A 12,633-nucleotide genomic window follows, 5' to 3' on the forward strand; every position below is an offset into this window, starting at 1 on the left:
AAAATAATAATAAATAACTAATAATAAAACTTATCAACCCTATTCTCAAGTATTTCTTATATCTATTTTTAACATTTTTATATCAAACAAAAGAGAGTCCTTGCTTTAAACACAATTTCCCTATAAATATAGGCCATTTGTATTCTAAACACATTAAGCAATAAGAGCACAAATGCACAATGTAACCCTTAGGAGTATACATCTGGGCCGAACCACCCCAAATTCTCTTATCTCATTTTTTTCTCTTGCTTCGGCTACTTTTCTCTCAATTTATATTTCATTACAATTTTTTAAATTTGCAACGATGATGGAGGAAGATGAAGAAGAATTTATGGAAGTGCTAAATGGCAATGAAAATATAATCCAAATTCAACACTTCTTTTGTGAATTAAGATTACAGGCAACAATATTAGCCATTAGATAAGAGAATGGTGAGATTGACTTTAGGTGTGAGTGTCCAATCACATGACTTTCTTATAAGAAAGGATTTATATATGTGTACTTTGAAAAAATGCAATAAAGGAATTGAAAGTGCTTGTCTTTTCTCTAACGTCTAACATGGGAACAAATTTATGACTTTCTTATTATCTTTGAATTCAAATTGCTTAGAAGAAATGTAAGGGAATTGAAAAAAGAGCTTCCTTTTTTTTTTTCTTTGAAGTTCTTGTATGAGTTTGACCTGTGTGTCCAAATCAACCATTATTAGTGTAATTTATTGTTCCAATTTGAACACGGAAACAACTATACAAAAAGTTGTTCCCCGTGTTGAGATTGGATCAATAATGGTGATGTGTTAGGGGATGATCACATCAAAACAGCTGTGGTTATCCCCACACCATATTTTACTATTTAAGGGGATGCCTATCTATAAATAGTTAAGGGGATGGAGGACAAAGTCCATTCAGCTTTCTTTAACTATTTCTCTTTGTTTTCCTCTTGGATTTCCACCCCTTTATCCTTACAAACACTTTTATTCATTTTACTTCAAATAAATTATCAGGATAAATCAAGTCTTTGGGAGTTGAGCCATGGCTATCAGAACTTCGAGATCTCCTAAAGCCATCTTCTCTTCATCTTCTTCCCCTCGTTCCAACTGGATCTATGACGTTTTCTTGTGCTTCAGAGGCGAAGACACGCGCAAAAACTTCACCGACCACCTCTACTTCGCTTTGAGAGATGCTGGAATCAAAATCTTTAAAGATGACAATGAGCTCCGAAGAGGACAATACCTTACATCCGAATTGATAGGAGCAATCCAAGGATCTAGAAGCTCTATCATCGTTTTCTCAAGGAACTATGCGGCTTCAAGGTGGTGCATGGAGGAACTTGTGGAAATTATGGAGTGTCGAAGAACTTTGAAGCAACTAGTTCTACCTATATTCTATGATGTTGAGCCCTCTGATGTGAGAAAGCAGACGGGTAGTTTTGCAGAAGCATTCGCTAAACATGAAGAGCATTACTTGTTGGACATGGACAAAGTTCTCAAGTGGAGAAGAGCTTTGTGTGATGTTGCTAATTTGTCAAGGTGGATCTAAGACGGGTAAGTTCGCATAAGCAATAGTTTTGTCTTTCACCTACTATATTTTAGGACATTTATAGTATCACATTGCAATATGTTTTCTATATATACATATATTATAATATGAACATTTATTTTATTAAAAAAAAAAAAAAAATCTAACATAGTCAAAGTATATATATATATATATTGGACATTATAAACAATGGAAGTAAGTTTTTAGGGTGGAACCACCTCAAAACTCTTTGCTTATCTCTTTCTCATTTTTCTCATACTTTCTTGTTTTTATTTAATTTAACTTTATATTCTATCAATTTTTTTTATTTTTTATTTCATTGCTAAAATGGGTTCACACTACATGTTGTAATTCTAGACTACCTCTAAAAAGTGATTCAGCTATATATATATATAAGCTAAATCAATTTTTAGAGGTAGTTTAAAATTACGACATGTAGTGTGAACCCTTTTCTTTTTAAGGCTAAACCGGTTTTTTAAGGCATAGTTTTATTAAAAAAAAAAAAAAGGGAAAACCTCACTTTAAACCTCTGAACTACAACCCCTTTTGACATGCCACCATCAAACTTTAAAACCTCTCATTTTGGACCTCTGAACTATTAATTTCTATCACTTTCATCCTTAATTTCAAATTAAAACTTTTTTTTTTTTAAAAAAAAAAAACAAATATTAAAAAAAATCTCAAGGTGACCCACGGTTGGGCCACCTTGTAACCTTTTTTTTCAATTTTTTTTTTTAATTTTTTTCATTAAAGAAAATTGAAGGGTAATTTTGTCTTTCTAAGAGTTTTAACAGCAAAAATTGACAGAGAAGGTCCAAAGAGATAGAAATTGAAAGTTCAAGGGTCTAAATTGAGGAGTTTTAAAGTTTGAAGGGAGCATATCAAAATGGGTGGTAGTTCAGGGGTACAAAGTGAAGTTTCTCCTATATATGTATAACTTGATCATTGCCCAAATAAAAGAAGGTTGTAGAGAGTAAATAAATCTACAAGAAGAAGAGTTAGTTAAGAAAGTTGTGGCCAAAATTACTAACAAGGTAATATAGTGTTATGACTAAGCCAACTCTTATGCTCATCTCAAGTATTACTTCAACTTGAATGATAGTTGTAGTTTGTTATTGCCTTTAGAGGCATTGATAGAATTCAAATCATGGTGGAAATTTATTGATGTGATTTGATATTCCATCAAATCATGTGGGAAAAAAAGCCTAGTTGACTTGGTTTATATTGACCTACCTTTTGCATACATATAGGCCACCTGTTTAGTTTTTGAGACAGAAAGAGTGAAAATAAGTAGAGAAAATGAAGAAAACCCTTTGCAACTACGATACAAAAAATCTTACTTTGCCAGCTGCACTATATGTTTGAAAAGAACAAAACACTATTATTTGTCATGGAATTAAAAGCAAGGGTAATTTTTGTTGTCTGTGTGAGAGAGGTGTTGAGTCTATTGGATTTTGGGTTAACATAAATCTATGGTATAAAAATTTAGTTTCTTCAAACTTTGACCCATTAGTATGGTAAATGCTAATGAGTTAAGGATAATGGCCAAAACTAATATGTTCTAACTTTTTACATATTTGTGTATATGAAACTTATAGTTCAATTTTCTCTTGTATAATATGACTCTACCTAACTTTTTAAAATAATATCCAGGCATGAAGCAAAGTTTATTAAGAAAATTGTTGAAGAGATTTCAAGAGAACTGAACAACACACACTTGTTTATAGCACTCTACCCAGTTGGAGTAGATTCTCATGTTCAAGATATAACTTTTGGATTAAATGTTGGAGCTAGCGATATTCGCATGGTAGGAATCTTGGGAATGGGCAGAATTGGCAAAACAACCATTGCTAAAGCCATTTATAACCAATTTTTTCATGGATTTGAAGGTAAAAGTTTTCTTGCAAATGTTAGGGAAACTTCCAAGGAACCTAGGGGTCATGTTCATCTACAAGAACAACTTCTTTCTGACATCTTGAAGACAAGCGAGATAAAGATAAGTAGTGTTGATAGAGGAATCAATATGATTAAAGAAAGGCTTTGTAGTAAAGCAATACTTGTGATACTTGATGATGTAGACCAAATGGAGCAACTGAATGCCATCTGCAGAAGGCGTGACTGGTTTGGTTTGGGAAGTAGAATTATTATAACAACGAGAGATGAGCATTTGCTAAAGGAGCTAGAAGTGGATAGTGTATATAGAGTTACAGCAATGAATGACATTGACTCTCTTGAGCTCTTTAGTTGGCATGCCTTTAGGAATAGTTATCCTATTGAAGATTATACTGATTTGTCAAGAAGTGTTGTTGCTTACTGTGGAGGGTTGCCACTAGCACTTGAAGTTTTGGGCTCATTCCTTTTCTCTAGAAGCATGCTAGAATGGAAAAGTGCATTAGATAAATTGAAGAGGATTCCTCATGAGCAGATTCAAAATAAACTTAGAATAAGTTTTGATGGACTAAGCGACAATACTGAAAAGGATATATTCCTTGACATATCATGTTTCTTCATAGGAAAGGATATAGACTATGTTGTAAAAATATTGGATGGCTGTGGTTTTTTTGAAAAGATTGGAATTAGTGTTCTCATTCAACGGTGTCTTCTTAAAGTTAGTGAGACAAATGAGTTTACAATGCATGATTTGTTGCGAGACATGGGAAGAGAAATCGTTCGTGAAAAACACCCCAACGAACCTGGGAAATGGAGTAGATTATGGCTGCATGAGGATGCATTTGATATATTGACAAAGCACGAGGTAATAAGAACTTTCTCAATTGAAAACGTTGAAACAAAAAAAAAAAAAATTCTTTCTCTTTAAGATATATGTAATTCGGGAAGCAAATGCGTACTAATTCACACTGATCACATGCCTTGAAAGTATAATCCATATATTTCTTATTTGAAAATAGGAACTTTTTTTTTTTTTTTTCCTAATATCATTCTATTGTTTTTGTAGTTGCAAACATGATTACATTATATTAAGCAAAGCAAGATAAAGGAAATGATTAATAAGAAAGATTATGTGATAAGTTTAGATAATCACTTGTCTTATGCAATTCTTGTGTTTTTACAGGGAACAAATGCAGTTGAAGGACTTACTTTAGAATTGACAAGTCTAAGTAAAATGAATTTCAATTCAAAAGCATTTATTAAGATGCAGAAACTAAGATTACTCCAACTTGATCACGTACGACTCACTGGAGACTATAAATATCTTTCCAAAGAATTAAGGTGGCTCTACTGGCATAGATTTCCTCTAAAGTTTATTCCCAATGACTTTTATCCAAGAAACTTAGTTGTAATTGACTTGCAATATAGCAATCTCAAAAAAGTTTGGGAAAGTCCCAAGGTAAAATAATCAATGATTTATTTATTTATTATTATTATTTTATGTTCTACGCTCTACTATTGCGCTTTCCTTCCTTTTCTAATTGGTTGTTTTCTTATTTGTTTAGCAGTTGCTTGAGAAGATGAAAATTCTAAATCTCAGTCACTCTTATTATCTGAGTGAGACCCCTGACTTTTCAAAACTCCCAAATCTAGAGCAATTAATACTTGAACATTGTACGAGTTTGCTTGAGGTTCACCACTCCATTGGAGATCTTAGTAATCTTGTTTTGGTGAATTTGAAAAATTGCAAATGCCTTAAAAGTTTGCCAAGGAGTTTCTATAACTTGAAGTCACTAGAAACTCTCATTCTTTCTGGGTGTTCTAAAATGCATAATTTGGCTAACAACTTAGGGGAGATGGAATCATTGACAACTCTTCTTGCAGACAGAACTGCTATAAGACAAGTGCCTTTTAGTATAGTGCAACTGAAGAATCTCAAATATTTATCTCTATGTGGGTGTAAAGGATCACCGTCTAAGTCATTGCCATCACTCTTTTGGTCTTGGATATCACCAAGGAAAAGTCCTAAGTCAATCAAGCTACTGCCTGCTGCACTACAAGGCTTGAACTCACTAACACACTTATGTCTTTGGGACTGCAGTTTATCGGATGACGGAATTCCTACTGATCTTTGGAATTTATGTTCTCTTAAAATTTTAGATTTAAGATGCAATAGTTTTGAAAGCCTATCAACAAGCCTAGGTGGTCTTTCGAAGCTTCAAGATCTTAGATTGGATTGCTGTAGAAAGCTTAAATCAATTCCGGATTTACCAGCAAGTTTGATTTTTTTAGATGCAAAACACTGCACTGCATTGGAAAGAATGCCGGATCTATCAAAGCTCTCAAATATGAATGGTTTGTACCTTACTAACTGTCACAAATTAGTCGAAATTCCAGGTCTGGATAAGCGGTCAAATCCTATTATGTCTGTTGGCATGGAAGGATGCATGAATCTAACACATACTTTTAAGCAAAGCATCCTACAGGTACATGTTTCTCTCTCTCTCTCTCTCTCTATCTATCTATCTCTCTCTCTCTCTCTGTCTTAATTTTTAGGGGAAACTTCACTTTAGATCCCTGAATTACCGTGCGTTTTGACAAGCCCCCAAACTTCAAAACCTGTCAATTTGAACCCCTTCGTCAGATTTTAAACGTTAAAAGAGAGACAATGACGTTTATGTCCCTGACTTTTTTATAAAATTCCAAATTTATCCTTAATTTTAAAGTAAATTTTTTTAAAAAAAATTATTATAAAAAAAATCACAAGGCGACCCATGGTTGGGCCACCTTATGAACCCTTTTTTTTTTTCATTTTTTTAATAAAAAGAAAATTGAAGGGTAAATTTGTCATTTTAGGGGTTTTAACGGCAAAAATTGACGGAGGGGGTAAACTGCATCAAATTGAAATTCGAGGGGTGAAATTGAGAGATTTTAAAGTTTGGGGGGCTAGCCAAAAAGTGTGGTAATTCAAGGGTTTAAAGTAAAGTTTTTCCTAATTTTTAACTAAAATAGAATAAGGGGAAAATATATTTTATCCACTTGAACTATTTACCCATTTGCACTTTGACCTTCAATGTTTAAAAAGTGACACTTGACCCCCTAAACTTCCAAATTGTTGCAATTCGAACATTCTGATTTTTTTTCCCGAAAATGCCCCATCCCAAGTTAAAAAAATTAAAAAATTAAAAAAAATAAAATAAAATAAAATAAAAATAAGGCGTGGCCGGCCACCCTAGTTGGGCCTAGGGGTGGCTTCGGCCACCTGAGACCGAACACCCTTTAATTTTTTAATTTTTAACTTGGGATAGGGGCATTGAAAAGTCAGAATGGTCGAATTGCAACAATTTGGAAGTTTGGGTGGGGAGGTTAAGTATCACTTTTTAAACATTGGAAGTCAAAGTGCAAATGGGTGGATAGTTCTTGAGGGTAAAATGTATTTTTCCCATAGAATAATGTGCAAAGTAGAATTTCAACTCTAGACCTTTGTTATGATATCATGTTATCTCATATCACTTAGTTAATACTTAACACCCATCATCCTCTGCTGATGTAATAGGAATGGGTTCTGCGTGGAGTTGGCATTGTCCTCCCCGGCAATCAAATCCCCGATTGGTTCATGTATCAGTGTGAGGGACCCTCCGTACATTTTAAAGTACCTACTGTTGATCCCATATTGAAAGAGTTTGGTGTATGTGTTGTATTTGCATCACGTGTTCAAGTATTATCTTCATATAGAGGTAGCATGTCATTTATCGAAGGTAGCATATCATTTATCAACCATACCAGGAATACTATTCTGACTAATTTGGCAGCAACAACCGGTGGCCTATTCCCTCTTGGAGATCACCTATTCCTACGTATACGCAATATTGTTCGTACCAATGATTTTGAGGATGGTGATGAAGTAGAGGTTCTTGTAGATTGGAGGCCTGAAATATTCATTGTGAAGAAAACAGGGGTCTATCTAGTATATAACAGGGTTGTTGATGGAAAAGATGAGGATTATGCCATTGTTGTCAGTGATGATGAGGATGACAATAACAATATAGAAAACAGATGCTCCTCTAAGAGAAAAATGAGATCTCCAAATATGAATGATGATTCACAAACTTTGATGAAAGAGAAAAAGCTCAAAAAGCTTGCTACAGAGGAATGGAGCACTTGATCCATTATCGTCATTATTTGTTCACACAACAAGTAATGCAGCAGATAAGGATGAAGTGCATACATTGGTTTCAATTCCATCTCTAAAGGGTAGCTCAATCTACTATAGATTGTGTCTCATGAAGCAGAAGTTACTAGATTGAATCACCTTCTCATTTCCATTCTCTTGTGTGGACATTTAAAAAAAAAAAAAAGGACGCCTATCCCATTTCTTTTCTAACAATCCCATTCAGTTTTAACAAACGAGTGCACAAGAAATTCCATACAACTTAAAAGTTTGCAGTTTTAAATATATTATGAAGATAGTACAATTTGTATTACCATATTAAAAAAGTAGGGATCATATGGCCATGGCTCATGGGATTGTCATTTTGATCATTGTTTGTTGCTTGTGGTAGAAAATTAGAAGAACTATCTATTAAACGCATGATGGATGTGTCATGAATACTGAATATCTAATAATTGAAAAACCCCCCACTCATATGATCATAGAAGGTCTTTCAATCGATATCCAAGGTAGCCAATTTTTTTTTTTTTTTTTTCAAAGATAAATGTTATTTTTTTCATCGATCTCTCATCTATCTTACATTCATCTCCATTGGATCTACATATGAATCATACACAATATCCAATGGTGAATTTAAAAAAGAGATGGATAAATAACGAGTGTTGAAATAATGATTAAGTGATTAAATTTATCTCTTCCTATCAGCTTAAGCTTTTAAGATAACTGGTAATTTAATATGGTATTAGAGCAAAGGTCCTGTGATCGAACATTGACTCCGTCAAATCACCCTCCATTTTAATTAAATATTTCACAATGATTTAAGAGATTAAATTTATATCTTATTACCAGCTTAAGCTTTTGAGATAATTGGTAATTTAACAATGAGTCTCTCTTCCCAATTTGCTAGCATGTGATTAGAATCTTCTTGTAGGTGGCCAAAGTTTATGTTCATGCCGGTGAACAATTAGGTTATTCAAATTTTATTGAAATTTCTATAGTACAAGAGAGGAAGGTTGTGGGGTCCACTTGCCTCGAGTAGTGAATCCTAGTCTACGCTCTGAGGTTGAAGTAATTTTATAAGTCACTCTTGTGTCCCTCTTATGTCACTTTATGAATGATGTGGCTTTTAAAATCACTATTTAATTAAATTCAATAATGATCAATACACAAACCCAACAATGATTTTAGAAGCCATATCATTTTCAGAGTGATATATGAGAAATACAAGAGTAATTTCTAGCATTACTCCCCGAGTTGCTCAAAGCAGGTGAGCTCTATAGCCTCCTCTAAAATATGGACAGCAAAATTATAGTGGATCCTCATCTTTTAAATAAGCCTAAAAGCAAAGACTTGTAGGTATTAGCATTATTGTCCTATAAACAATCAAATTATGTTTGAGTTGATAAAATTAGGGGTATCAAGGTGGTTACGATTAGCGGTTATCAGCAATAACCGCTAACCGTAACCGCCTTAGCGGTTAGTAGATTTCACTAACCACAACCGCTAACCGCCTAGCGGTTAACGGTTAGCGGTTAACCGCCGGTTAACGGTTAGTGAAACAAATAACCGCCCGCTAACCGCTTTTTCAAAATTGAGCTTTTTTTTGGGGCTTTTTGGGGTTTTTTGAGCTTTCTTTAAGATTTTTTGGACCTTTTCGGGCTTCTTTTTTGGGCCTTTTTTTTACCCTTTTTTTTGTATTTTTTTTTTTTTGTATTTTTAGTGTCTTCTTGGGCCCAATTGCTATAAAAAGAGCCCATATTGAAAAATCAAAAATATTTGACCCCAAATTTACATTTACTTGTACTTTAAAGAAATTTCCTTAAATATTAAATCATAACCGGTTAACTTTAAAAAAAAAAAAAAGAAGAAGATAAAAGAAAAGAAATTCAACACAATATATAAAAAAAAGTTCAAATTCAGACAACTGTCACAACATATAATGATAATACATTAATACTTAAATTGTGTTTATAAGTAACATATTGGTCATTGTTTAATCCAATGTCAGTTACTTAATTTGATATTATAGGAATCATATCATCATTGTACATTAATAATATGATTCATTTGAAGTCTTGAATAAAGTATTTGAATTGTTATTGAATCATATGATTAAGTATTGATATTATACATTTATATTATTCATATGCATATGTAGACTTATATAGACTTATAAGTTTATAACATACATTGGAAATAAGTCTCTAGATATTTAATTGTTGTATTATTATGAATTGGTATACTTATGAATTATGTCATGTTATATATGTATAATTTATTATTATATAATCAAATGATTTAATGATCAATTGATCATGTGATATAATCATATAAATTATAGTGATAATATATTAATACTCAAATTGTGATTTAATTATTTTTTAAAAAAATTGTGATTTAATGATCAAGTGATTATATGATATAATCATATAAATTATAATAATAATATATTAATACTCAAATTGTGATTTAATGATCAAGTGATTATGTTATATGTAAAAATATTTTTATAATTATAATTATAAAAATATATTTTATAAAAAGGCAGTTAGCGGTTAGCGGTTACGGTTAGTAAACTCAATAACTGCTAACCACTAATTGTTAGGCGGTTATAGCGGTTAGCGGGTGGTTTTTAACCGCCCGCATTGACACCCCTAGATAAAATGCCAAAACTTCTATTGAAAGCCATTTCCACCCCATCTTTATAATGTTAAATTGCCTAAACCCCATCCGCTGTTTGCAAGATAATTAACAAATATGCTCAAACATAGTATTTGGTACAAATATAGAGCACAAATGGTTTATATTTCAGAACACACATACTACTATAAATCAATAAATTCAGATCCAATACAATGCAAACAATTAATGAATTCAATACACTCTACAAACATGAAAGGAGAATTTTAACTATAGTACTATTGATCCAACTTTAAACCGTGACCATGGCAAGGATGCCAAAAACAACCATCATCCACCTATAATATATAGGTTTAATGCATTTCTTAGCTATTGAAACAGGAGAAGGTGCTGGAGACACTGTCTGAGGCAGAACTATTATGGCAAGTTTTTGGTTTCCATTCTCACAATGTTTGGCAACACCACAAATATACCATTTTTTTTTTCCGAGGTTGCTAGAGTAATCACATCATTTCCACTAATCAGGGCCTCAATTCCCAAAGGTGCAACACATTCCATTGACTTTAAGAACATTATGAACTCCCTCTTTATACTTGAAAATTGCACCAAAAAGTTAATTCTTCCATCATCAATCAAACTTAAAAGAAATAAATTTACAATATTTTTTTTTTTAATACTCAATAAGAAACAAAAATGATCCACTAGCAACCCCTTAAAAACAAGATAGCCTTAAAGTCAAGTAATGCTATGTATCAAAATCCGAATGAAAATGATTTTCCTTTACAAAAATTGGAGTAATGTTATGGGAGTGGTTCCCTGTCCACTTTTTGTAAAGGAAAAAAATTTCTGTTCGGATGAGATATAATCAATACTTTAACGCTCATCCTCACGTATGGTCTCAATTTCCCTTTTAATAGGTGAGACACAACACCTAAAATATTTAATTTAATTGAAGTGAATTGACGGAATCAAAGTTCAAACTCATGACCTATGGCTCTATTATCATGTTAAATTATCATTTGTTGTAAAAGTTTAAGCTGATAGGAACATGTAAATTTTTTAATACTTTAACAAAGTATTGATTTGAAAACAAACATGGGCAAATAAAACAAAAAAATTATATACAAAATATGATAAGTACAAAAAGTTTATAGAGTTAATTTACCAAGAGTGTCACCGACATGAAACTCCTTTCCTTGAGCCTAAGCTTGGTAGTCAAAGTTAATGGTCCAACCCTTGTCATCACCAACCACAAATTCTACGGCCAAAATTGAAGGGACAAGAATTGCTATGATTGCAAGGATGAAGAAATATTGGGAAAATGCCATTGATTCTTTTTATTGTGTTGTTGGTCTCAAGACCTAGAAATGGTGGGTATTTATAAGTCAAAGACCTCACATCTTGACCGTTTATGGATGGCAATGCCAAATGGCACAATTAATTTAATTTGTTGGAGTTGTTCAAGAGCTAGGCCATTTCTTTTACATTTTGGACTGCTTGCCGGCTTTTAACTTTGAGATTATTGCCGTCGTTTTGTGTTAAATATTAGTTAAATATAAAATTTTAATTTTTTAGACAAGTGGTGATTATTTAATGTGATATTAGAATAAAACAAAGATCGATCATGAGTTCGAATCTTAACTTGGTGTGTTTTCTTATATTTTAATTATATGTTTTATGTGTTGTGAGAGTTTGAACTCACTTGTGAATAGATTGAAAAATTATTAATTATATAATTGAATTTACCACTTCTTATTTATTTAAGCTTGAGAAATAATTGATATTTAACACAACGACGTTAGAGGATATTATGGGATTTGATTTAAAATATTTAATTGTAATTGATTGTAATGATTTGATTTTATTGATATGATTGTAATCATATTTAATTATCATACATATCTATCGCATTTTCCTATAAATATGAGTATTTTGTAATGTAAAAGTTTCAAGTGATCAATAAGAGCGAAATTCCCTAGGGCTTTAATGGTTCGTATAATCTTTATGTATTTTTTTTTTTCATTTAAATTTCTTTATATTGTCTTTTCTTTTACAGCTAGACGAATCGATGTTGCTAAGATTACTGCATGGATGGGAGTGCGTTTCTCAGTTTCTTTATGCTCCGTTTACTTCGACGTAAAATTGTTACTAGAAAATGATTTTCACATTTACGGTGTTTACTTCGACGTAAAATAGTGGTCAAGGGAAAATATTTTCCTTTTGACCGAAAATTCTTCTTTAATTTTTGGAAAATGTTTACGGTTTTGAAAACTGTAAACCATTTTCCGACTTTTAAAATCTTATTCTCAAATCGACGGATCTTACTAAGACCCGCCCAGAACCTTGCCGGGACTTTCCCGGGACCCGCTTGGGACTTGGACCCCACCAGGACCTGCC

At 32.5% G+C, this 12,633-nt stretch overlaps 1 protein-coding gene across 1 annotated transcript in view; it reads left to right on the forward strand.

The window, feature by feature from the left end:
* The window catches only part of LOC132190774 (disease resistance protein RUN1-like), a 15,820-nt gene extending 8,230 nt beyond the window's left edge, over positions 1–7,590 (forward strand). The window contains exons 2-6 of the mRNA XM_059605822.1: positions 3,189–4,290; positions 4,609–4,884; positions 4,991–5,382; positions 5,449–5,911; positions 6,982–7,590. Coding sequence (XP_059461805.1) covers positions 3,189–4,290; positions 4,609–4,884; positions 4,991–5,382; positions 5,449–5,911; positions 6,982–7,590 — 2,842 coding nt within the window. The remainder of the gene's footprint in view (positions 1–3,188; positions 4,291–4,608; positions 4,885–4,990; positions 5,383–5,448; positions 5,912–6,981) is intronic.
* The last annotated feature ends 5,043 nt before the right edge of the window (positions 7,591–12,633 follow it).

The sequence above is a fragment of the Corylus avellana genome, chromosome ca8, assembly GCF_901000735.1.
Source record: "Corylus avellana chromosome ca8, CavTom2PMs-1.0".
NCBI classification, from domain to species: domain Eukaryota; kingdom Viridiplantae; phylum Streptophyta; class Magnoliopsida; order Fagales; family Betulaceae; genus Corylus; species Corylus avellana.